A 25941-nucleotide genomic window follows, 5' to 3' on the forward strand; every position below is an offset into this window, starting at 1 on the left:
GTCCTACAATAACAAGCATGAATCAGGATCTCCGCAAATAGTACAAATACAAATGAAGTATCGGGGGTAAGATGTGAAAGTCAGGATAAATGTAAGCACAAACCCACTCCGTAGCAAAACCAAGCCCCACCCCTCAAAACGAAACAAACTGTAGGAGACATGAGGAACGACGACACTAAAAAGGGAAGAAAAGACTAAAGGGCCATAGAAACAAATAATGGACAAATTGACAAACCCCATCCCCTTACCCCCACCTTGCACCCCTGCAGAAGGCCACGGCCTACCCCCCCAGCAGCGTGCCTGTCGCCCTAATGGAAACCCGAAATATAGAAAAAGTGAAGAAAGAAAAAGAGAAGAAAAAAGTGGAGGAGGGCCCTCGATCTTGCCACCCGGCCCCGCCCCTCACCCCTGCGCTCAGGAGACATCCTAAAAGCAAGATCAGAATATCCATTGAGAACGTCAATCACCGACCACACCTGCAATATAATCCCAGCCGAATGTCCCCCAAGCACCGTCAGCCAACAATAAGTCCCCTAGACTCTGGACGGTATCATCCCTGGCCTTGTCTATCAACGAAACCAACATACGTCCACTTATCAATCGGTATACAAAGCAGCGTAGAGGGTCCAGGTGATCCAGGCGGGCCAGGCCGAGTGATCGCTTCATAGGACTTCAGCAACCCAAACCCATCCGAACATGTATGGTGGAAGTCCGTTTGTGTCGATATTGACCCCGAAAACATCACCAAGTCCGAACACAGTCTCACCATCCAAGGAGGGAAGTTCACACAATCCGGCAAGCGCCGAGACGTCGCCGGGGCAGTCCAAGAAATGGATTGCCGTTGTTTCCCCGGCCGCCAATTAGACAGGTGCGCCAGAGAGACACTCGCATGTACAACAAAGCTGTCTGGGGCGATCACATGAGCCGGGCCCTCCAGCGTCTCCAGGAACCTAGGCGTAGCTGGAGCACTCTTCATGGACATAGAGGCGGGCAAATCGGCACTCCGTTGAGGTCTAGCTGTGCCCGTGTTGAACGGCGGGACAACAATGGCGACCATCCTTCTTCCCAAGTCCCGGGCATTACAAATCAAGGTCTCATGAAGGGTCGTTAGGGCAGCCAATATATCTATGGACGTGGGCTCCTTCCCGCGCCGCCAGCCCCCTGAACTCAACCGCACGGCTGCTGTTCGACCTGGATATGGTCCACAGAAGAGGGCGCCGGCCGCCATCTTAGCTGATCCGGCCTCGTCCTTCTTCACCTCACCTCAGGGTCCGGCCCCAAATCAGGGCACTACAGGATCCACAGCCGGGACTCAGAAATGCAAGGCAGGCTGCCCGGGGAAGAGTCACCAAAGGGCTAAACAAAATCTCTGCCGCTCCCCGGGAGCCGCCCGCCAATTCCGGGGGCAATCCTTGAGTATGCCCGGACACAGAACCGGGACGGGGGGCCAGATATCGTGTACCCCCCTCGACCCTGCTTTGCCACGCAGCCCCACGAGGCACTCCGCTAGGTGGACCGGGTCGTCACTGTCGCCATCGGCCCATCAATTCACCGGCACCCTCCGGCCGACTCATCACCTCCACCAGTGGCCGCTGTTGGCGCAGTCGCGGCCGGCTGCTCCTCTCACGCGACACCCCGGTCCCAGCACCGCGAGGGCCTCAGAACAGTCGGGGACATCTCTCCGTGTCTGCCGCACGTAGAAGTCTCAGGAGCAGACGGTAAGTGAAAGCTCTCCTTCGCCTACTTAAATATGCTGTTACGGCTCAGGATAATCACAGGATGTATGCGCGGGGTGAGAGGGCTCGCGGAGCCGAGCGTCTATGCGGCCATCTCTGTCGCTGGTTTGGCTCCTCCGCCCGGTCCTAGGATTCTTGTTTCCAGTCGAAGGAGGACCTGGCTTGGCATTTCAGGCTGGACTGTTCCCATGGGGCACAGGGTCAAGACTGATTTGCATATGGCTGGGTTCACACTGGAATGGCGGAGCAAGAAAACGCTGGATTTAGGCCCAGATCTCTGTACTGCGGTGAATGTATGACATTGTTATGCATTCTGTCCACACTCCCAGGATATGGGTTGTGAGAAATTAGCTAGGACATACAGATATTGGAGAAGGCATATCATCTTGAAGAGTGCGCTGCGCCCCATGAGGTTGAAAGGGAGGCTATTCCAGCGGTGCAGATCTCTATAAAGGACCAAGCCCAGGGTTTGAAAGTTAAGAGTTCAGGCCAGGTCTGGAAGGTGAGATATGCGAATCCCTAAATATGTAAATTCGTTCTGCCCCAGGGGGATGTCTGGGCACCAACTATGTCCCTCAGCGGCACCTTTTACCTCCACCAGTACTGATTTATCCACAATAATGCAAAGACCTGATGCCTCACCAAAGAGATGAGGAATCTTTAGGCTGCTGGGGCCCAAGGCGAGGGGGTCCTACAGGTAAAGGACAACATTGTCTGTTTATAACGCCAGGTGGTCCTCGAGTCCACTCCCCCACATCCAGCTCTTTATCCGCACGTCACAGTGTATGAGGCATGCTAGTGGCTCAATTGCCAAAGTGCATAGCAAGGTAGTGAAAGGAAAGCCCAGACAGCTGCCTCTGTGGATTCGAAAGGGGGTGGACAAAACATCATTCACCCAAACCTGAGCAGTGGGGTTGTTAAAGAGGAGTTGGATCATTCAACGGAACGAGCTTCCTAACTCTGCTCACAGGATAACTTCTTCCAGAAAGTCCCAGGAGACCATGTCAAAAGCCTTACGAAAAGCCACGAGAAGAAGAGCTAAGGCACCCTCCAGTTTCTGTGCCTGTCATGCAGTGACACATATTTCAAACTGGCATAGATCCACATTGATCTGGATGAATGAGATGTGATATGGTGTGGGTCAGCAGAGCTGCTACGACTTAAGCGAAGATATTTATGTCTGCGTTAATAAGCAAGATCAGGAGGTAGGAGGAGCATCGATCGGGGCAGGCCCTTCTTATGTTATGTTATGTTAAGTGCAACTTATATAGCGAGCTAACACCAAAGGCTTCATGGCGCATTCTTAGGGATGACCACGATAGTGGCAAGGTCTAGGTCAGGGGGAACGATCTTTATTGTATCGCTTCGGCATAAAAGTTCAGCAAGTGGAGCATTAGTATGGTACGGAATTACTTGTGATAGTTTATGTGAAGGCAGACCTGAGGTCTTTCCAGCCTGGAGTCTAAGTACCCATAAATGTGCATCATGCATACAAGAGAAATTAAAGAAAAAGAAACAGGTAAAGAAAGGCCTGTAAAAACCATGATATAAAAAGAAGCCATGTACAATGTATAAATAGTTTTAATCATACCTAAAAATCATTAAAACAATTACACTCCTACACATTATAAAGCACAGGACATGTGAAAAAATCAAAAAACACACACAATGGCAGAGGAAAAGACTTATACGACAATCAATACAAAATGTAATCAAAGTATTGTAAGTAAGTGTGGAGAAGTGTGGCTCACTGGTTAGAGCGGCAGACTCTGAAGCAGAGATCAGGCCCGGGACCAGGGTTCAAGTCCCGACGCGGCAGGGCCTTGGGCTCAATGTCCGCGGACTCGATAATTCTCGCCTCGGCGCCTACTCTAATCATGGGTCCCACGCTGCAACTCTGTGCAATAGCTTGCTTAATCTCCACAATGGCCCCTACAACATTGGGATGCCTGGCTTCACCTTGGGGGTGCCCAGGAGGAGCATCTCACAGGGAGAGCCAGGAAGGGTTCCACAGCGTTATACAGCGCCGGGACGCCCCGTTGGGGCAGCTGTGCGCTTTACAAAATACACTACATTGATGTCCTCAATGATTTAGGCCATGTTGGATGCGTCGACGGCGTTTCAACCCCAGCTGGTTTTCAGGGTCATCATCAGGACTCAACGCTTCTGGAGTGGGAAGCGACCACTTAGCACAAATTTCTAAACAAACAAGAACATGTACATGGTATTGGTACAAAATCATATAAATCAAACATGGTCAAACCTCAAGAAACACCCAAGATGTGCAGTGGAAAAATTGTGAATAGATCAGGGAAGATTAAATATAATTGAGAAGAGAAGAAAAGGCCAGAAGTTTGCGCTAGAGAAAAGTTTAAATAGTAAAAACTTGAACAGATCATGGAAAATAAGGTATGATAAAGAAGAGAAGAAGAGGCCAACGTCCAAAGGGTTAAAAACCGAATGTGACTAGTTTGAAAGAAAAGTGCACTATCAAGAAAAATGAAAATGTAAAAAACCTTATAAATGCTGTTCAGCTCAAGAGCCACTGTTTGGACAATTATCATTATGGCCCCAGGCTCTTGTGCTAGGGTTGCCCCTGTGTTTTGAAAACGATTGAACCATATATAGGCAACACCCCTGCACTCTGTCAGTTTTTTTTCCCTATGCTGTTCGAAGAGGATCTGTACCACTGCTCTTGAACTTTTGTCAGTGTTTTACTGGCTACCCAACCGATTATGCTGCCAGTGTGCTAAGGATGTGTCCCCCCGAAAACTACAAGCTTCAAGCCATGTCGTGCTTGCATAAAGTGAGAGTCCGGCATGAATCCAGCAATCATGTCTGTCTTTGGTTTCTCTGATCTAAGCATGATACAAAGCCATGCAATAGATGTTCTCTGATGCATTTGAAGATCGTCAGGAAGCCGGAGGCAAAGCTTTATGTCACTAAGCATAAGAAGTGGGCTGGTTGTGCAAATTGTGAGGCCCCTGCATGTCCCAGTCCAGGTTCTCGTCTAAGGGTAATTTTTGGCCCAACACAAAAAGTCTGGACAGCAGTCTCCCCCCTGTCTGTCATGTTCATGTTCGTTAAGTTGGCTCGCAGAGGCCCTCAATCTCCACCAGTCGATCAGTTCCAACCCCATTCCCCAGTGAGAGCTAGTGTGCCCCATGTTTCCCACCCATCCATGCCTCCTCTGCAAATAGAGACCTTCAAGGAAGCAGTGCCTCTGCCCTCTCAGACGAATCGGTGTGTCCCCTGAAGGGCTTTCAGACCCACATGGATCCACCAAGGTCCCCAGGCTGACTGCTCCTGGCAGGGCCTTCCCTAGCGATTACTGACACCATGCATCCACTCCGTCGCCGAAGGCCTCTTCAGTCCTGATGAGGCTGATGCCAGCTTCAGAGATGCCAGTCTGGGATCCAATCCAGATGCTAATCTCTGATCTGAATCCGAGTTTGGATAGATTGCAGCCATTGTCTTGATGTGACATCACTAAGGCACAGCCAGTAGCTTTAGAAGGTGTTCTGTCAGTCCCTCTGCATCAGCACGAGTACCTCCACTACCTGTCTAGGGGCCTTGTCGGCTCAGACTCAGATGTATAGGAAATGTGTGATGCTGTACATTTCTGATGGATACAGCTGCCTGTGGATTCCTCACCTTTTGAATTACCCCTGCACCAGCATTCCAGTGCTAGCACAGGGGTAATTCAGAAGGTGAGGAATCCACAGGCAGGTACTGTATCCACCAGAAAAAGCGTTACCGAAGGTAAGTAACTTGTTTGTTAAGGATGATGAGGAAGCAGTGATGACTTGCCCCCTCACTATACTGATGAAAAATTTATAGAGGCCTCCTGAATGCAAGTTGTCTTGATACATCATCAGAAATGCAATTGGACTGCCCTTTTGTGCCACCGCCCTGAGGATAGGGCATCCTTTGCCGTGGTGGTATATAGAGCAGCAGAGGTTCGGAAGAACTGCCGACTGTAGAAACAAATGCAAATCTAACTGAAATCTTGCTGGCTTGCCATCCATCTTCAGAACCTTTACTGCCCTTCAGTGAAGCCTCGGCAGACACTCTTGTTGCGTAGTGGGCGAAGCCCTGATCGGTACAGTCGGTAAGTCACCTCACAGATAGACACAACTGCCCTGCTCTGGCTCAACCAGCCCTTTAGACTTCACGCCCTTCACTGTAAATCCTTGTAGCTCAACTTAGGTCAGCAAAGTGAGTCTGGATGCCTTTCCCGCTGCTCTGCTTGATAGAGAATCTAAATGCGTTCTTTGCTTGGGAAGAGTGTGTTCTCCTCCCCTATCTTGGCTTTATGCTCTTTGAATGCAGTCTGCCTGCTCGGTGGATACAGCCATATCCCGGGGACGACAAGAGTGACATCTTGCTTGACCTCCCTGCGAAGTTTCGAAATACTTTTGCCCAGGTGGTCCCCGAAGGACACCATGCAGTAAAATACATATACATAATAGGCTGGACTGAACAAAACAGACTGTTTAGGCTGGCTGTGGATGCATTAACATGGTTATTTGTCATCATTCTTTGGATGCACGTTACAGCTTTCTCCAGAGCGGTCCAGGTATCCCTCATGCGCATGCCGTTTGGAGACTATTCAGCCTCAATTCTGGAGCGATTCCACTTTAGGTGTGCTATGGATCTTTTCTTGGGCTCGCTAGCTCTGACCTGTGAGCTCCACCAACAATAGCACAAGTTCGGGGGTTGTTCTTGAGCCCTGGCTTATCACTTGATGCATTCTTCTGATTACCAGGAAGACGACGTCACGGAGGAGCAGGGAGGCCGCTTTCTAAACGCGAGATTCCTTGACCCACAAGAGAAGACTAAGCCCCATCATTATAGAATCCAGAGGCTATTTATGAAACCTTCCTGTTTTATTCACAACAGGCAAAAAGTCCAATAGAAGCTTTCTATATTTCTGACGGTGGCTCCTCCGTGCAAATACAAATCAGAGTCGCGGATTATATGAGCAGAGCTACAGGGAATTGATAACCCGAGCAGCTCTCTAATACGTGCGACAAAACTTCCTTTATAAAAGAGCATCACTCGCCAATACACAGAAATTATGGAGTCAAATGTTTTAAGGTCCTGAAGAAGGTGTCACAAAGAAAAAGCACCGAAACGCTGCGTCGACTGTCTTTTTAACTTTGACTTGTTTTAGTCCACTGTATAATCACGTAATGGTTTTTAATTTTGAATGTGTGATATTATTTTAGACTGTAACCCAGTTGGGAGGAAAATAATAAATGATTTGCGATCAATTTTTAACTTTATAGAAAACGTCTGCTTATTATATCCAAGTGCGTCTTCAAGTTCTATGTTGTAAAATTAGCCTTACACTCTACCTAGTATGTATATTTTATTTTTGGGTTATGGAATTGAGTACTGTTTCCCTTTAGGCCAGACCACTGCTGCTAGCATTAACACAGCCTTTTTGCATTCAATTGTCTAGATAATCAGGGAACCCTATCTTTTTTCTGCCGTCATACCCCCCTCCCTGCCTTTCTAACAGGGGTACCTCCTACTCTTTGTAAACTTATCACTTGATGCAGCCATCTGAGCCGGGGGCGTGGTGGTGCCACAAGACGGGCCAACAATGGCATGGTCAGTCCAAGTCTTCCTCTTCCAGCATTGCTGCCACACTTGCGGCCAAAAGGGCGAGGAGTGAGGGGCGTCAGAATACATTTTTACCAGCCCAGAGTGCATGCAATTACCTTGGACTAGTGAGTCCTGCAACTGCTTCACCAAAGTCATATCCTTTCTTTCTTGTCAACCCCATCCTCAGTTCCTCTTGTTGTGCTCAGTCTTCGACAGAACAATCCTCCATTCTTAGGAGAGAAGTTTATTCAATACTGGCAAGAGGGGGAATCAAGAGAGCGCCAGAGATGGAGAGAGGCAACGGTGCTAATTCACTGTTTACTGTTGTGCAAAATGAATGGTGAACTCAGGCCAATTTTCAAACTTCGTTTCCTGGAAGATTTCCTTAGGATGGACAAAATCAACATGCCAACATGCTAACCTTGATGCAGGTCATCTCTGCTCTTGTTCACATTCTCTTATAGTCCCCTGTTAGGCCTGTAGTTTTTGCCTGCTTTCCTATTTCCTTCTCATTTTATTCTTTTCGTTCCTTCAATTTCCTACTCCCTGCTCTTTTTACTTCTTGTTACTCTCGTCTTTCCTTACTATTTACATGTTGTAACTTTTCTCCTGCTTTCCCTTCTTATTCTCCTCATTCTTGCTATTTCCCTTATTCTCTTAAGTCTCCTAGTTCTCGTCTGGACTGTTTTTAACCTTTCTTTATCTTTTTTTCATTTTTTTACTTTCCTTCTCCTAATTTTCTTTTTTTTTTAGCTCGGTTGCTTTTTTTGTCTTCTTTCCACTAAATCCCTCAAATCTATGTTTATTATTTTTCCTCTCCTTCCCAATCCGCTCAGGTTTTCTTCCCCCTTTCTCTGGTTTTACTGTTCTTCATTGTTTTATGAATCTTTCTAGTTTCAGTTTCTAGTCAAGAACATAGACATGTACACATACAAATATGTAACACTTACACACAGGCGCGAATAAACTATGGGCACACAAAATCATCAATATAAACAGTGTCCCCCTTTTTACAGGCTTTGCTGTTCTCCTTTGGCTGGCATGGGTAGCAGGTAGTACATTGGTGCTATTCCCTTACAGTTTGGGTCATGCATCTCTCTTTCTGCTCCCTATTCTTGCTGCAGCAGTGTGAACCCCAACAGTAACCAATTCTAAAACGACCAACAACTGCCTTCTTCCCATCCTGTGTCAGTGAAAGCAATCTGCCCTCCCCACTCTTATGTGGGTGGCCAGGCCACTTTTTTTTCATCAATGGACAAGTTGTATTCCTCGATTTTCTTAAGAGGGAAAGCACCTTCATTTTTCTAAGCATTGACGAGCTATTATCCCCACGTTTGTCCAAGTAGATGCTGCTGTCATCTGCAGTACAGAGTGGACAAGATGCATTCCTCTCATTCCATTCGGTGTTCACCCTGCTCGTCCCCATTTTTCTCCCTTTGTAAAATATGCATTAAATACTTTTCTCTGAGCGTGCAAACTGCCTTCATCCCCGTGTCCTGGGATACCCAGCTCCCTCCCAGTACTCAGGCCTCATTACTCCCATTATCGCCCAGCGGGAAATGAATTTGGCTCTGTGCAGCGCGGTGATGTGTGTGAGTAATTGCTGCGTGCAGCTGTGATTATTCTCTGTGTATGAATATTGATATGCCTGTCCAGCACTGTCAGGATCTGTCCTCCCCTCAGCACCAACAGCACCTGCGTACAATCCGAAGCAGGCGTCAAGAGAATGAGGATAAACAGCATGCTGCTTTGGGTTGAAGGAAAACAGTGGCGATATGAGGGCTGAGTGTGGTCACTCTAATGTCTGTGGCATAGGACCGAAAGAAGTGTTTAGATGGGAAAACCCTGATTTCTGTTGTGTACGCGTACTGACATCATTCACCCGTTTTACTCCACTCAGGTTGACGAGAGCTGCCCCATTGACCTTGTGTCCATGGCTGATTACTCTCTGTCCATGTGCCATCATGATTCACCATAGCGGTGAACTCACTATAATGAAGTGCACTGGTTATCTCTCCAGATGATGTGGCCTCTTTTCTCCGTCCATGGTTTTTATGTGCTCCATGTGTCAAGAGATGTCTACTGCAAGCTTGAATCATCCCTACCCCCTTGGCTCTAGGCCCCCAAGGGTGCTGCTTCATTGACATTAGACCCTGGGTCCTCTCTTAAAGCCCTGACTTATTTTCCATCTTCTTGAGTGATCCTCTGACGTCACATGTCCATTCCCTGTGCTGTCTGTTCCACAGAGCTTAGCCACGCGCCTCAAGGAGAACATGGAGAAGTTGACCGAGGACCGGGACCAGAAGCTGGCAGCTGAGAACCGCGAGAAGGAGCAGAATAAGCGCCTGCAGCGGCAGATCCGGGACATGAAGGAGGAGACGGCAGAGCTAGGAAAGAAAGAGTTGGAGGCGAGCCGGAAGAAGCATGAATTGGTGAGTGAATGGTTCTGATAGGAGTAGGATGGAGGAAGGACTGTTGGGTCACTTGAGAGAAATCTTATTTCTAATGGGTAGTTCATAATAAGTAGGCGTTGGTGAGTGCTCAAGCTATTTGTGTGTGGGATGACCTCGCCTTGAGGTTAGAGGGAAACTGAACGATGAATAAACTGGTGAATGCAGGCTGAAGGGCAAAGAGGATATATGGAGAGTGCATGTGAGCAAATGCATGCCAGCAGACACAGGCCACTCCCAAAAAACACAAGCCAGTTGTGTGGAACTCATTGACAGAGGAGAAGAGTGAAGGTAGCAGATGGCCGAGTGTTTTAGATGAGCTTACACAACATCCTAAAAGCGTCTCCTTGTAGAGATGGGTTGGTAGTTTTTGAATTACTCTTTGCTCTTCTTGTAGGCAGTTTGGGTTCAGTCAAAGGTCTGTTCCTGCCACAAGTGCTAGGGATAAAGGAATCAACAGATTTTCTATATATAGAAACATAATGTATAAAAAGTCCTTCCCATTGTGTAGTGTTATTGATTCGTGATTATGTAAATAGTTGGGATATTTTGGAGGGACTCTTGCACGCAATCCATGGGAGTTGAGGATCTGAGAGGATTCTTGTGGATGACTGAAAATATGCTCTTTGAAAAGATGCAAGCTCATCTCCTTTCCAAAGTGAAGAAAGATGAAGAGAATCTGGTATCGACGATGCTGGGTGAATAGCATTAGATTGTTCATCTTGTGGTCTGTTTTTTGCGTCGTTTTATTTCCAGTCAAATCTTTGTTCTTTGCTTTTGTTCCCTGTGATTTATTTTGGCAAGGGTGGGCACACCGTTGATAGTTACTTCTTTGCAGGGGACATAGTTACTGCTTTGTAGATGGCAAAGAAGATCTTGATGATGATCAAGGTAAGGATAATGAGTCCGTGTCAGGGTGCATTGGTCTTTCCTTCAAGTCTCAGTCCGCGTGTAGGATGCTTTTCAGTGAGTCATGTTGAAGCTGGGCACGCTGATGTAGACTGGAGAGCACGCCATCATTGTCTTTGTCGGAGACGACGAGGGCTTGTATGATTTTTCTGAAATCCACTTCAGGGATGAAAGGCTTTATTTTACAGAGAGATATCTGGAACCATGCTGTCTGATACGTATTGACAATTTGAGTTCTGAAGAAGACATTGCTGTAAAGGATGAATCCAAGCAACTTTGCTTTTTCTGCGAGCTATTTGTTCAGTCCACCCAGGTTCATGTCGCTGTGCTTATTTAAGCTTGTTCAAAACTATTAGCAATAAGGATAACATTGTCTTGAGTAAGAGATAAAAATCCTAAGGTCAAAGTAAATGTCTATATGAAAAAGTAATTCTGTTTAATCAAACTTGGGTACATATGTAAAGCATCAAAAATAGTCCAATTGGCAATAAAGATCCTATAACACTTTTAGTTTAAGTTCAAAAGGTAAAAGTAGTGCACCAGGGAGCCTCAGCTAGTCCGGATGGTCACATTTGACACCTATTATTTATGTTAAACAACTCTCTTCTGAAAGGAGTTGAAGGTCCTTCTCATAGGAGAGACCGATGGAGCTATCTCGACATCAGCCTGCGGTAGAATGTAAAATTGTCAAAGAAACATTTTTACACTTCAGTTTGTGCCTTGATTAACTTTCTTCTTCGTGCATGTGCCCACCCCTTGGTCCCAGTGCGACCTGGTAGGAATTGAGGCACAAAACTCCTGGGCATCTCCCAGCAGGAAGGAGGAACTGCCTAGACAGGGCATGTAGCACAGCCACTGGCAGACTGCCCCTGGCATTAAAAAAGATCTACTGCACAGTGACATTTGCCACGCTTTTACCTAGATCCTGAAGTTGCAGGGTCTACCGATCAGTATCAATTTTAAGACTGCATGTGTTCCCTCCTGTTTGAGATACTGGGTACTTTGTCTGAGAAGGAAAGTTGGGCCTCCAAACTACCATGACTTTCTTTGATCGCTGGGTCGTCATATGTTCTGAAAATTAGAGGGGTTTGATGATACTCTCAAGTCTATGGCTCAGTTCAAGAGATACTGCAAAATAAAACATTTGCATTACTACCTTCTTTGCCGGTATGTAGACTACTTCAATTGTTATCTAGTTCAGTTTGGCTGAACGCCTCTTTTTGGAAACAATGAGACAGTGTTAGTCTATGATAGTTCAGCACCAGGGTTAGCTTCGGTTTTCTGGTCAGTGCTGAAAGTCTTTAAACATTGACATCTATTAAGATGTCCTTGGCTACTGAAGAGAGAAGACCCACATGTCAATGTCGAAAGGGTTGCCCTTGGTGTTTCACTACTGAACAATGTACTTGCTCATTGGAGTTTCACTACTGAAATACGTATTGCATTATTTGCAGACATAAGCCAAAGTCTGATAGACTTAAATTAAGTTATTCGAGCCATGCGAGACAGAGACTAGTGTGTGCCCGAAATTGGGTGCACAGGAACATGTTAGAAAAGCATGCCTAAACTTGCAGGGCAGGTCACACGTAACTAATTTTCTTTTTAGATAGTCCACTGCGAGGGTCTCTGCGGTCCTCAACGAGTTTCTTATTCTGCTAAGCTAGGCTGAGCTATCTTTTCTGGCAATACTTAAGTCAGCAATTGAACAGACATTGACAAGCTCACAGGCAGAATTTCAGGCTTAGTTCCAGATTTGCAGTGAAAGCAAGTAGTTCTGGCCCAGAAAGCGCCAATATTCCATGTAGGTCCAGTTCAGTATCGTAGTTAAATTGCTAGAGTGGCGCTCCAGCCCATATTGTCAGTTAATGAAATTTGAGCTACCAATTTCAGTCTTATGTAATGCATGGCTCAAATAGTTGGCTCTTACCAACCTGGCTGTCTACATCTTGGTGGACTTTCTCTCGCTCTCCGATGGTAAGATGTCCATTTCAGAGTCAAAGTCCTGACTTCCTGAGCAGGGATATTCTGTGGCTGCACAGAAAGATGCGTTCTTGGCTTCCTAGCACACTTTGTAGCTGCCTAGGTAAGAAAATGTATGGATTTCTCCAGACAGCAAAGAAAACAAGCATTGGAAAGGCCAATACGCCTCGGCAATGCCTGAGCTATTGGCCTGGTCAAAGTGAATGTCTTTCAGCCATGTTTTGTAGCCGCAATCTGCTGTTCACACAGTGACCTTTATTTACAGGTGGGCAGCGGAATCCCAAGTTAGGCTTATGTGAGTCCTTACTAAATGTATGTTTGTGTATTAGAGTATAAGGTAGGAGTCAATCTCGTGCAGGAAGGCAACTATTAACTGCAAGATGCAACATCTGGTGAGCACAGGCTGTGAGAGAGAGCGACCTAGAAAATGCCTGAGAGTCGAGAACCTTCCTCTATAACACAAAGTCTGCATAGAGCAGAGGCCGGTCAGTGTTGCCTAAATGTTTGTGGTTGCAAAGAGAAGTAAACTGATGAAGGAAGAGAAGGCCAGATGCAAAGGGATGCTCTGGTCCTGCAGGGCTTGGGAGGGGGGGGTCCAGTACTAAGGTGTTGATAATTGAATGCTGACATTCTTTTGTTTTCAGGAAATGGACTTGGAGAGCTTAGAGGCAGCCAATCAGAGCCTGCAGGCAGACCTGAAGCTGGCATTTAAGAGGATTGGTGACCTGCAAGCCGCCATTGAGGATGAAATGGAGAGCGAGGACAATGAAGATCTCATCAACAGGTAAGAGTTGTCAGCAGCCCCACCAATGTATCTCCCCTCCGGGTTGGTTGGTATAGAACTGCCAGTTCCATCACAGCTGTCTCTACGTGAGGGTCTGTGCAGAGCTGCAAGCACTCTTATAGCTGCCTTTCTGTTTTCTCTGGGGGTCTTAAAGAGCTGCTAGCACACTCACGGGTCTCCTTACCTCTGTCAGGGACTTTACGAAGCATCCAGCTAACTCACGTCTCCGACTCTGGGTAAGGGAGTTGCATAGAACAGACTTACAGATCCCTTTCCCTCTTATATAAGCATCGGTACATAGGAGTCAGTGCTCTTTTAAATTACAGTTACCCACACATGGTTCTCGCCCCTGGGAAATGTCAGTGCAAAGCGGACCATGTGAATCTCCCCCGTTTGTTGAGAATTTCCTCTTCACTTGCATTCTGTTTGTGTCCGCAGAGTGAACCTCTTTATGCGAGTACCAGGAGGCTCATATAAATCTCTCGGTAGGAGAGAAGATAACTCACTCCTTGTTTCACTCTGTCTCTGTACGATGGTCTGTAAATGGCTATTCGTGTAATTCTCCTCCTGCAGGGTACATAAAGTGCTGTCTCTCTGTACCAGAAGTCTGTAAATGTCTGCCCGTTTGAATCTCTGTATGTGGGTATGTAAAGGGCTGTTCATGTGAATCTCTCAATGAGAGGGTGTGTAACAGGCTGGCTTTGTGAATCTCTCTTTGTGGGTGTTTGCAGCTGTTTTCGTTCTTCTCCAGACATACTTTCACGTATGACCTAGCATCATTAACCCCTCCCCTGCTGATGATGGAACCGCTCCGTCAACAGCCGCGGTCGCGCTGTGCTGATGACGGAGCGGTTCCGTCATGGCCCGCTCGGCACGCCTGCCTGCGCTGAGCATTCTATTGAGCGGGCGGGGCCATGACGGAACCGCTCCGTTATGAGCACAGCGCAACCGAGGCTAGTGACGGAGCGGTTCCGTCACCAGCATGCGCCCGCCGCTCGGCCGCCTCCCCCCTTAGCACTGCGGTGGAATAGCCGCCGCAGTGAAGGGGTTAACAATGGCACTGCATGTTTTCCTTAGTGGTGCATTTGGCGATGAAGTAAATACTCTGATTTTCTAAAGAAGGTGCTTAAACCACTCTGATTTATGTACTCTTTCACAGCTATTTAGCTACATATTGCCACTGAGATTATGTGACGTTTATGGTAGTAATGTATTACTGCAGATTGTTAAATAAATGAATGAGGAGAAAGTTCGTGTAATAATAACCGTTTTAAACTTCTAAAATCTGGGCTTACTCAAAGACTCAGGAAGGGCCCAATGACTGTCCATCCAGCTTTTTTGTAGCTTCAGCCTCGATGCATTCCAGGAACTGATTATGAGGAGGCTACCTGAGTGGAGGCAATCTATTACGTATTAGCTTTATTATTGTAAGCTGTGGATGAGGCTTCCTGCCCCTCCTGTGTAACATTCATGCAATCTCCTGTGACAATTGTATCCCTGCATCCAAGGGTTGCAGTACTATTATGATGCGCGAGAGACTAGCCTCAATAGACTCTTGCAGTCTTTCTAATTCTTGGGCGATGGGGTGGAAAGAGTTGTACTCCCATCAAGACATGTTTTTTCTGTTCCTTGCATGATTTCTTGTACTCCCTCCACTGAGCCGTCTTTACCTATTTCTTGAAGAAGCGGGCCCTGTGCACTCACTAGTGGGATAACTCAAGTCTGTTCACATTTCACACACAATGGGGATTTCACTATATCTCCTGTGGTTATGTTATGTTATTATAACTTTTATATAGCGCACGGCTACTCAAAAAGAGTGTCCCGGCGCTTTTAGTAAGGCAGGCTGCAACACAATAACATAACTCAGTTAAAAAAGAAAAAGAACGGAAGGGAAGATAGCAGATAAAAGAAAGCGGCCTACTGGGTAAACAACCAGGTTTTGAGACCTTTTCTAAAGGCAAGTAGGCTGGTGGCACCCCAAGAGGTAATCATGTACTTGACCATAGAGAACTATTACAAGGTACTTTACAGGTCTGCCCATTTTTATTGCACAGCTTTTTAAGCTCCATATTGAACACCTCCCAACCAAAACCAATCCGGTATTTGTAAAGCGGAAACTACTCACCCCTAAGGGTCTCAAAGCGCTGGGGGCCGTCAAGGAAATTAAGTGAGCTGTTGCCCAGAGTCACATGGTGCTGAGCGTCCGCCGGGGATCGAACCGTGAGCCCTGTGCTCCGGAGTCCGCCGTCCTGGTTGCCTCGCCACACCCTCCCGGTGATATCAGACCCTGTTAGCGTTAGCTTGTAGTCCTACCTCTGTTTGATCACTTCCTGTCTGGCATGTCGTTTGTACCTTGCTTACTGTGTGAGCTGGGTCGGCTTTGTCAGCCAGCCAGGCACATGTTCCGTCACACCATGAGTGGGGGGTCGGGGGGGCTCCTGTTCCTTCCTACTAGGGCTCCACAGCCGACGTGGCCAAACAGGAGGAATTTCAAGGACTGAAACACAATTCTTTTCTGAGGTTCTTCCCATTTGGCAAGGAGCAGGCCTGGGAGGAGGATATCCCGCTTCCTTCTCAGTGGCTGCTCAAAGAAGTAGTAGTTAGGGCCGAGCTTCATTGTCTGCATACAGATGCATCTGCATTTTCATTAAGAATTTTGTAGAAAACATGAGGCTGGGGAGACTGATCAAGGTTTCTCCAAAGCAGACCTAAAAATACCAATCAGGGCCAAGTTACTGGAATAGCCTTAATGTTCCTGCGGCAAGTGCTCGTGGTATTTTGTGATATGGGCTATCCACAGCGGTGCATGCTTGTTCCAGTGGTTGTTGGAGTGTCCAAGGACCTGCACATATCCATCTGCCCACACAAAAATAGTGCCATTATCTCTGTAAGTGGCATTTGTGGGTTCCAGGACTTGAGGCTTAAAGGACAGTTCACCTGTTGGTCAGGTCTGGGAATACCTCTCCACATTAATGCCTATCCTGTGTTAGTGAATAGGAGAAGACCAGCTCTTCTGAACGGGAGCTGGCCCTTCATTCTGGCCTACCGCTACTGCGGGCAGACACATATGCTGCGGCCGGCCGGGCGGTGCTTTGGGGGAGGGGCTTTCTCCCGCTACAGCAGAGTGCGACAGCACCCCCTCCTTCCTCCTCCAGACCTGGGCCGCCACCCACCTTTACTGGGAGCGCTACTGCGCTCCCCGACTTTGGAGGGGCCCAGACTTGGGATCCTGGGGGCCAATTCACAGGGGGGCGGCGGCGCTCCCCGACTTTACCTCGTTGGGGCACAGGGATGGGCGCCTGGGCCCCGCAGGCAACGGGTAGACATAGTGAGAAGGAGTGCAAGAGACAGGAAAAAGACCTCGGATCAACTAGCGAATTACGCTATGGAAGTGATAGGGGGAATGTCCTATTACTTACCGGTAATCTTCATTACTCCGGGTCCCGTAGTCCTCGACACCTTCATAATAACAAGTGGAGATGATCATCTCCCGACAGAAAAAAACAAGAGGAATGCTGGGATACTAATACTGCCCCTCCCCCCGTGAGTACATAAGCAGTACTCACCCAGCAGCCCTCCTGTACTAACAAGCCCAGACAGGAAGGCCGGCCGCCCGGGAGGGAGGGAGGGGCGTATGAAGGTGTCGAGGACTACGGGACCCGGAGTAATGAAGATTACCGGTAAGTAATAGGACATTACCCCCAGGTCCCTCCGTCCTCGACACCTTCATAATAACAAGTGGAGAATACCAAAGCAGAAAACCCGGCCTTCCGCAAACACAAGCACACCCAGGAAACCACAACAAAAGCAGCCACCCATGGGAGCATCGAGAAGGAGGAAAGGAAGACCGCAGGAAACACCCGGCCCGCAACCCAGAACAGAACAGCCGGGACAAGGACCGGAGACAAAGAAAAAGGCCTGGGCACCAAGAAAAGGAGGCCGCCAACCCGAGAAACCTGCAACCGGGACCCGGACCAGGACACCAAGACCAGCCAAAACAACCCACCGGAGAAGACCGCCAAGGTCAGAACCAGCAGGAATGCACACAGGGCCAGGCAGACCCACCAGAAAGATGAGACAACCCGGAAGAAGGCCAAAGAAAGCAATGGCCAACAGAGCGCAGGCACAAGCACCCTGCCCAAAAAGGAAGGAGATATTTACAACAAGGGGTGGTGAGGGACAGAGTCTCTGAATTAAACAGAATACTCTCACCCAGTCAAGAGATCAGGGCTAGATCCAACACCGTTTTTTAGCTCACTGCACCATCCCAGTTTCAGAACCTGGCTGTATGCAAATTAGTCTGTTCCTGTCCCAGTGCATGATGGGAACAGGGCAAACCAAACTACAAAAGCCAATTCTTACACTGGGAAGGAAACAAGCTACCGGGGACCGGTTTCTGGCATTTCAGCCTCTTCGGCCCGGCTTGCTTGAATCCTGATGGTGCAATGAGCAAGGGACTCACATCTGAGTATACCCTTCCACGCTTAGGGTGGACAAAAATATTTACAACAAGGGGTGGTGAGGGACAGAGTCTCTGAATTAAACAGAATACTCTCACCCAGTCAAGAGATCAGGGCTAGATCCAACACCGTTTTTTAGCTCACTGCACCATCCCAGTTTCAGAACCTGGCTGTATGCAAATTAGTCTGTTCCTGTCCCAGTGCATGATGGGAACAGGGCAAACCAAACTACAAAAGCCAATTCTTACACTGGGAAGGAAACAAGCTACCGGGGACCGGTTTCTGGCATTTCAGCCTCTTCGGCCCGGCTTGCTTGAATCCTGATGGTGCAATGAGCAAGGGACTCACATCTGAGTATACCCTTCCACGCTTAGGGTGGACAAAAATATTTACAACAAGGGGTGGTGAGGGACAGAGTCTCTGAATTAAACAGAATACTCTCACCCAGTCAAGAGATCAGGGCTAGATCCAACACCGTTTTTTAGCTCACTGCACCATCCCAGTTTCAGAACCTGGCTGTATGCAAATTAGTCTGTTCCTGTCCCAGTGCATGATGGGAACAGGGCAAACCAAACTACAAAAGCCAATTCTTACACTGGGAAGGAAACAAGCTACCGGGGACCGGTTTCTGGCATTTCAGCCTCTTCGGCCCGGCTTGCTTGAATCCTGATGGTGCAATGAGCAAGGGACTCACATCTGAGTATACCCTTCCACGCTTAGGGTGGACAAAAATATTTACAACAAGGGGTGGTGAGGGACAGAGTCTCTGAATTAAACAGAATACTCTCACCCAGTCAAGAGATCAGGGCTAGATCCAACACCGTTTTTTAGCTCACTGCACCATCCCAGTTTCAGAACCTGGCTGTATGCAAATTAGTCTGTTCCTGTCCCAGTGCATGATGGGAACAGGGCAAACCAAACTACAAAAGCCAATTCTTACACTGGGAAGGAAACAAGCTACCGGGGACCGGTTTCTGGCATTTCAGCCTCTTCGGCCCGGCTTGCTTGAATCCTGATGGTGCAATGAGCAAGGGACTCACATCTGAGTATACCCTTCCACGCTTAGGGTGGACAAAAATATTTACAACAAGGGGTGGTGAGGGACAGAGTCTCTGAATAAAACAGAATACTCTCACCCAGTCAAGAGATCAGGGCTAGATCCAACACCGTTTTTTAGCTCACTGCACCATCCCAGTTTCAGAACCTGGCTGTATGCAAATTAGTCTGTTCCTGTCCCAGTGCATGATGGGAACAGGGCAAACCAAACTACAAAAGCCAATTCTTACACTGGGAAGGAAACAAGCTACCGGGGACCGGTTTCTGGCATTTCAGCCTCTTCGGCCCGGCTTGCTTGAATCCTGATGGTGCAATGAGCAAGGGACTCACATCTGAGTATACCCTTCCACGCTTAGGGTGGACAAAAATATTTACAACAAGGGGTGGTGAGGGACAGAGTCTCTGAATTAAACAGAATACTCTCACCCAGTCAAGAGATCAGGGCTAGATCCAACACCGTTTTTTAGCTCACTGCACCATCCCAGTTTCAGAACCTGGCTGTATGCAAATTAGTCTGTTCCTGTCCCAGTGCATGATGGGAACAGGGCAAACCAAACTACAAAAGCCAATTCTTACACTGGGAAGGAAACAAGCTACCGGGGACCGGTTTCTGGCATTTCAGCCTCTTCGGCCCGGCTTGCTTGAATCCTGATGGTGCAATGAGCAAGGGACTCACATCTGAGTATACCCTTCCACGCTTAGGGTGGACAAAAATATTTACAACAAGGGGTGGTGAGGGACAGAGTCTCTGAATTAAACAGAATACTCTCACCCAGTCAAGAGCCCTGATCTTTGGACTGGGTAAGAGTGGTCTGTTTAACTCAGACACTCTGTTCATCACCACCCCCTTTTTGTAAATCGTTTTTGGCCACTATAGGTGTGGCAGGGTATACTCAGACATGAGTCCCTTTCTCACTGCTCCATCAGGATTCAAGCAAGCCGGGCCGAAGAAGGCTGAAATGCCAGAAACCGGTCCCCGGTAGCTTGTCTCCTTTCTGGTGAAGAATTGGCTTGGTAGTTTAGTCTGCCCTGTTCCCATGATGCACTGGGCCAGGGACAGACTGATTTGCATATAGCCAGGTTCTGAGCTGGGATGGGGCAGTGAGATAAATAACGGTGATGGATCAAGCCCTGATCTTTGGACTGGGTAAGAGTGGTCTGTTTAACTCAGACACTCTGTTCATCACCACCCCCTTTTTGTAAATCGTTTTTGGCCACTATAGGTGTGGCAGGGTATACTCAGACATGAGTCCCTTTCTCACTGCTCCATCAGGATTCAAGCAAGCTGGGCCGAAGAAGGCTGAAATGCCAGAAACCGGTCCCCGGTAGCTTGTCTCCTTTCTGGTGAAGAATTGGCTTGGTAGTTTAGTCTGCCCTGTTCCCATGATGCACTGGGCCAGGGACAGACTGATTTGCATATAGCCAGGTTCTGAGCTGGGATGGGGCAGTGAGATAAATAACGGTGATGGATCAAGCCCTGATCTTTGGACTGGGTAAGAGTGGTCTGTTTAACTCAGACACTCTGTTCATCACCACCCCCTTTTTGTAAATCGTTTTTGGCCACTATAGGTGTGGCAGGGTATACTCAGACATGAGTCCCTTTCTCACTGCTCCATCAGGATTCAAGCAAGCCGGGCCGAAGAAGGCTGAAATGCCAGAAACCGGTCCCCGGTAGCTTGTCTCCTTTCTGGTGAAGAATTGGCTTGGTAGTTTAGTCTGCCCTGTTCCCATGATGCACTGGGCTAGGGACAGACTGATTTGCATATAGCCAGGTTCTGAGCTGGGATGGGGCAGTGAGATAAATAACGGTGATGGATCAAGCCCTGATCTTTGGACTGGGTAAGAGTGGTCTGTTTAACTCAGACACTCTGTTCATCACCACCCCCTTTTTGTAAATCGTTTTTGGCCACTATAGGTGTGGCAAGGTATACTCAGACATGAGTCCCTTTCTCACTGCTCCATCAGGATTCAAGCAAGCCGGGCCGAAGAAGGCTGAAATGCCAGAAACCGGTCCCCGGTAGCTTGTCTCCTTTCTGGTGAAGAATTGGCTTGGTAGTTTAGTCTGCCCTGTTCCCATGATGCACTGGGCCAGGGACAGACTGATTTGCATATAGCCAGGTTCTGAGCTGGGATGGGGCAGTGAGATAAATAACGGTGATGGATCAAGCCCTGATATTTGGACTGGGTAAGAGTGGTCTGTTTAACTCAGACACTCTGTTCATCACCACCCCCTTTTTGTAAATCAAAAAGGAAGGAGAAGCACAGGCCAGAAACACAGCCAAACACCCAAAAAGAAGGACTCGAGCCCAAGAGACCCGAGGAGGAAACCCGGCCGAAGAGGCCCAGGAAGCAACAAGCACCCAGGAGCCGAACAGGAACGAGAACCCGACCCAAAAGACAGGGACAGGGAAGAACCCCAAAACCCAGCCGAAAGCCCACCAAACAAGGAGAGGCCAACAAGACCGGAAACCAGCAACAAAGAAAACACAACCAGGGCGGGAACAGAGAAACCGACCACAAGCCCAGAAAACCCCAACCCCAAAGGGATGGAACACAAGGCAGGAGGGGAGTACAGATCAACCGGGAAACCCCAGCAGCCGCCCAACGAGGCACAGAGGGCAGCACAAAGAAGGTGCCCAAAAGACAAAGGACCGCCCAGGAACCCCACACCCAGGCCAGGCCAGCAGCAAGGGCAGGAGCAGCGGGAAAAAGAAAGCCCAGGGAGCACAGCACCCAGACCATCACCACAAGGCCCCAACCCAGCAACGCCAGAGAGGAGCCAAGCAAACTGCAAAAAGGAGGACAACAAACGCCAACAGAACCGGGAAGCCAGGACCAGAGCCAAGCCACCCGACCACGCAGGAGGAACAGCAGGCCCAAGCAAACCCCAGAAGGAGAGCAGAGGACCAAGCAGCAGGAAACCACAGACAACCCGCAGCCAGGAGGGAGGGACTCGCAGAGGCACGAGCACCACAGAACCGCACCCCAACCAAAGAGGGAGGGGCACCCAAACAGACCCACACTGGGAACAAAGCCCGGGAAAGCAAGGGAGGAGAAAGCGAGCCAGGACCACAGAACCAGGAAACAACCCGGAAAAGGCCGGCAACAAACCCCCCGAGCAGGCCGAAAAGGGACAGCACAACCCGAAACCCAGGAGGCACAGCCCGAAGCCACACACAACCAGCAAGAAGCTGGCAGAACCGGAGCCACAGAACCCCACACAGGCCCACAACACCGGGAAAACAAACCCGGGAAGAGAACCAACAGCAGGAGAAGGCCCAGAAGGAACCACAAGGAAGCGGCCCCAACGCAGAACACCCCGCCAGGACCCAAAGAGAGGCCAGCAAGGAAGCAGAGCCCAAAAAGGAGCCCAACAGGCCGGAGTGGAACGCCCCAGCCAAAAACCTCAACCAGGCACCCACCAAGGGAACCAGACGAGACCAGAAAAATCCAGGGAGCAAACACCCCCGCGAGCAGAAGGACCAAGAAGCCAACAGCATCCAACAGCCCCAGGAGGTCATGCAGGCACCAACCCGACCCGACCAGGCACACCCACCGAGCAGACAGCGGAGCGCGGGAACAGCACACCACACCGGAGCCCAGGAGTCACGACAGGACACGGCAGCAGCCAGGAATAAACCAGGCAGGCACCAACGCCAGAAACAGGAGGGGCGGCCAGGAAACACCAGAAGCAAACCAAAGGTAAGCACGGGGAGAGCCAGAGCAGAAGCAACCAGGCCAGGCACACAGAAGGCCCCAGGACAAACACCAGTGGCCCCAGGCCAGAGCAAAGGGAAGCCCAGAGCACCAGGAAGACCCAGACGGGCGCCCAAGCAGCCACCAACCAGGACAGACTCAGCAAAACTGCAGGGAACAGAGGAGAACAGGCGCAGGCAGGGCGGAACAGAACAGAACAGCCGAACCCAAGGCAGCACAAGCCAACCAAGCACAGGAAGAGGGGACAAAGCACCCCAGAGAGCCCCCGGCATGACACCGGCAAGCAACCAAGGACAGGAACCAGGTGCAGCCCAAAAGCCGACCAACCCCATAGAAGCCAGGAAGCGAAGGCGAAGAACCAGGGCACCACCGGAGCAAGGCCACCACAGCCAGCCCGCCGAGGAGACAAAGCCACCCACAGAGAAGGCAGACGCTGAAGAAGCGACCCAAACAGACGAGCAGCAGAGGGCAAGGCACAAGCAAGCAGGCAGGGAGAACCCAACAACAGAGAAAACCCCAGGAGCAAGCAAAAAAAGGCAGAGCAAGCAAAAAGGAACCATCCCCCACAGAGGCGACAGGAACCCACGCCAACCCCGGAGGGGAAAACCCCCAAGCGCACAGCGGCCAAGAGCAGGGGTACCCCCAAAGCGAGAAGCCCTGTGACAAGCCGGCCCCCCGAGAACAGACCAGAGCCGGGGAGGGCAGGTGGCAAGGCAGCAGGCCAGGAACAGAAACGTGACCCCGTAGACAAAAAAAGAGGAGCACAGGAACCACAGCGCCCGATTGACCAGCACCCACCAGACATCCATGCACCGCGGGAGGAGGGGGGGGCACCAGAGAACACCAGTGCGACCGAGCATCACAAGCACACATACACACCAGCCACTAGTACACACAGGAAGCAAGCAGCGTGGGCACCGGTGGCATCAGCAGGACAACCCAAAAAAGAAGAGGGGACGAAGCACAGCGCCAAACGCATGCACCCCAAGCAGGAGGCCCCGGCACAAACCACGGCACCCCAAGGAGACAATGACGCAGGAACACGGCACATCCAGAAGGATAGCCAGCCACCACATCCAGGACCAGCCCATGAGACACATAGAAGAAGAAAAGGGGGCAAAACAGCCTGAGCGGGGGCCAACAGCACAAGGCCGCCATCCGCACAGGGAAAAAACATCACATACCCAGAGAAGGGCGCAGGTGAAGCCACAGCCAAGCTCGAGCAGCCATAGAGATCCCAGAACACCGACAGGTGAGGGAGAGGGAAAGTAACACAGCACCCCAGCGCCCGAGACCACCAGCCATAAGTCCTTCCAGCAGCACGCAAAAAAGAAAAGCATCCCAGGGACGCCAACCCCTCGAAACCCAACCGGCCAAGCACGGAAAGGCCAGGGCCAAACGGACAAGTCACACAGGGACCCCAGAAGAAAGAAAGAACTGCGCGGGCACCAGCCACATGTGCGTCCAGAAGAGACATAGCATCGTTACCCAACTCAGTGGTAGTCGCATGAACGAACCGAGAAGGAGAAGAGGCCGAGTGGACCGGCAGGAACCCGAAAATAACCACAGTCACAGAGTCTGAAAACCGGTCCCCAAAACAGCAGCCCCAGCAAGAACGGGACATCCCATCCACAGAGGTAAAGCCACCAAAGCCCCGGGCGTGCCATAAACAGAGGGGCAAACCGGAGCCCAGAGGACTCCCAGCAGAAGCAGCCGAGGGGCAGCGCCGGCCCCGATTCCGAGGCAGCCCGGGAGCAGGGCGGGGGCCGCAGAGGCGCACAGAGCCGGGCCGGCGATAGGAATGGAATCTGTAACGTGGCAACTCGGGGACTCGAACCCAAACTGGAGAACGGCATACCTGAAGTAAAGCATTTAAACTCGCAGAGCAGCTGCAGAAAGTGCACAAGTGCGAGGTATGGGGAAATGCGCATAGGCAGCAGAGGCGAACATCGTGTATCAGCACACGCCTCCTCAAGAGTAGCCGAAAAGACTCCACTTGCCCTCCATTAGCAAGCCGCGCCATTCCAATGTAGTGAACAAGCAAATTGCAAGAACTGTTTGCGGCACATAGCGCTACACAAAATCATAAAGCACATGCAAAGCACGGGGAGAAAGTGAGCTGCCCAGAAACACAGCACGCCCAGCGCCATCGCCGAGACACGAACACTGCACCCCAATCAAAGACGGCTGACACATGCCAGAAGGAAAGAAAACCCTGCAAGCGGGACTCACCCAGAGCGGGGGCCAACCCCAGGAACAAGGCCCCCACTCCACCTTCACCACAGCCAGGAACAGCAGGAGCCCATCGAGTGAGGCACGTCTCCTCGGCCAAGCTCGGGAAGACGAGCCCGTAACCCGGAAGCAACTTCCCAGGAACTCCAGCCCCAGCCGCAAAGGACCGGTAGGTGCACGAAGTGCACAGCAGAACACCGGCTCCAAGACAGTCTGACTCCCAGCAAGCCCGGCAGGCCAGGAGGCAGTCCAGGGAACCCCGCGCCCAAACAGCCAGGCAGCAGGGCGGGGGGGAAGAAGAGAAGCACCGCCACTCAAGCCCAGCAGGAGCAGCACCAGCACACCATCCAATCTGTCGACAGACAGAAAAAAAGAACAGGAGGGCTGCTGGGTGAGTACTGCTTATGTACTCTCGGGGGGAGGGGCAGTATTAGTATCCCAGCATTCCTCTTGTTTTTTTCTGTCGGGAGATGATCATCTCCACTTGTTATTATGAAGGTGTCGAGGACGGAGGGACCTGGGGGTAATAGCTGCTCTTTTCTACATGTTCTTATCAAGAAAGAAAAAAAACGGCTTCCCTTCTTTTCACATTAGATGTGTGGTGTTCGCTGGATACGATAAATGAGAACAAAACAGGCATTTCAACTGTCAATCCAACTGCAGTGTTTGGTGGTCCCCTGGGATTGGCTAAAAGCGAAAGGTTTTCCCTTTGATGTTCTTGGCAGCGCGCCTTTTCTGTAAACTTGAAAATAAACCAGGATCTCGGATGCAGAGCAAGCTGCCTTGCCAATTCAGGTGCACTTACATTTGGATCACTGTCTGCACCACTGCTTTTTCAAACCCAGAACTGTAGAGAGAACTACGGAAGCCGAGCCAGACAATCAAGGCAGGCCTGGCAAAGTTATAGAACCAAGCAGCAGTGACACCGCCCGTACAATGACGTGTCTATCCTGTGATAACTCAGACAGTGTCGGATTTGCGTAAGATTGAAGTGCCACTGG

At 49.7% G+C, this 25941-nt stretch overlaps 1 protein-coding gene across 22 annotated transcripts in view; it reads left to right on the forward strand.

Annotated features, from left to right (window-relative positions):
• MYO18A (myosin XVIIIA) overlaps positions 1 to 25941 on the forward strand; it is a 778205-nt gene that overhangs the window by 681680 nt on the left and 70584 nt on the right. For all 22 annotated transcript variants that reach the window (XM_086955115.1, XM_086955123.1, XM_086955114.1 and 19 more), the window contains 2 exons: positions 9596 to 9781; positions 13333 to 13472. In XM_086955115.1, coding sequence (XP_086811241.1) covers positions 9596 to 9781; positions 13333 to 13472 — 326 coding nt within the window. The remainder of the gene's footprint in view (positions 1 to 9595; positions 9782 to 13332; positions 13473 to 25941) is intronic.

Source organism: Lissotriton vulgaris, chromosome 2_1 (assembly GCF_964263255.1).
Source record: "Lissotriton vulgaris chromosome 2_1, aLisVul1.2, whole genome shotgun sequence".
Classification (NCBI taxonomy): domain Eukaryota; kingdom Metazoa; phylum Chordata; class Amphibia; order Caudata; family Salamandridae; genus Lissotriton; species Lissotriton vulgaris.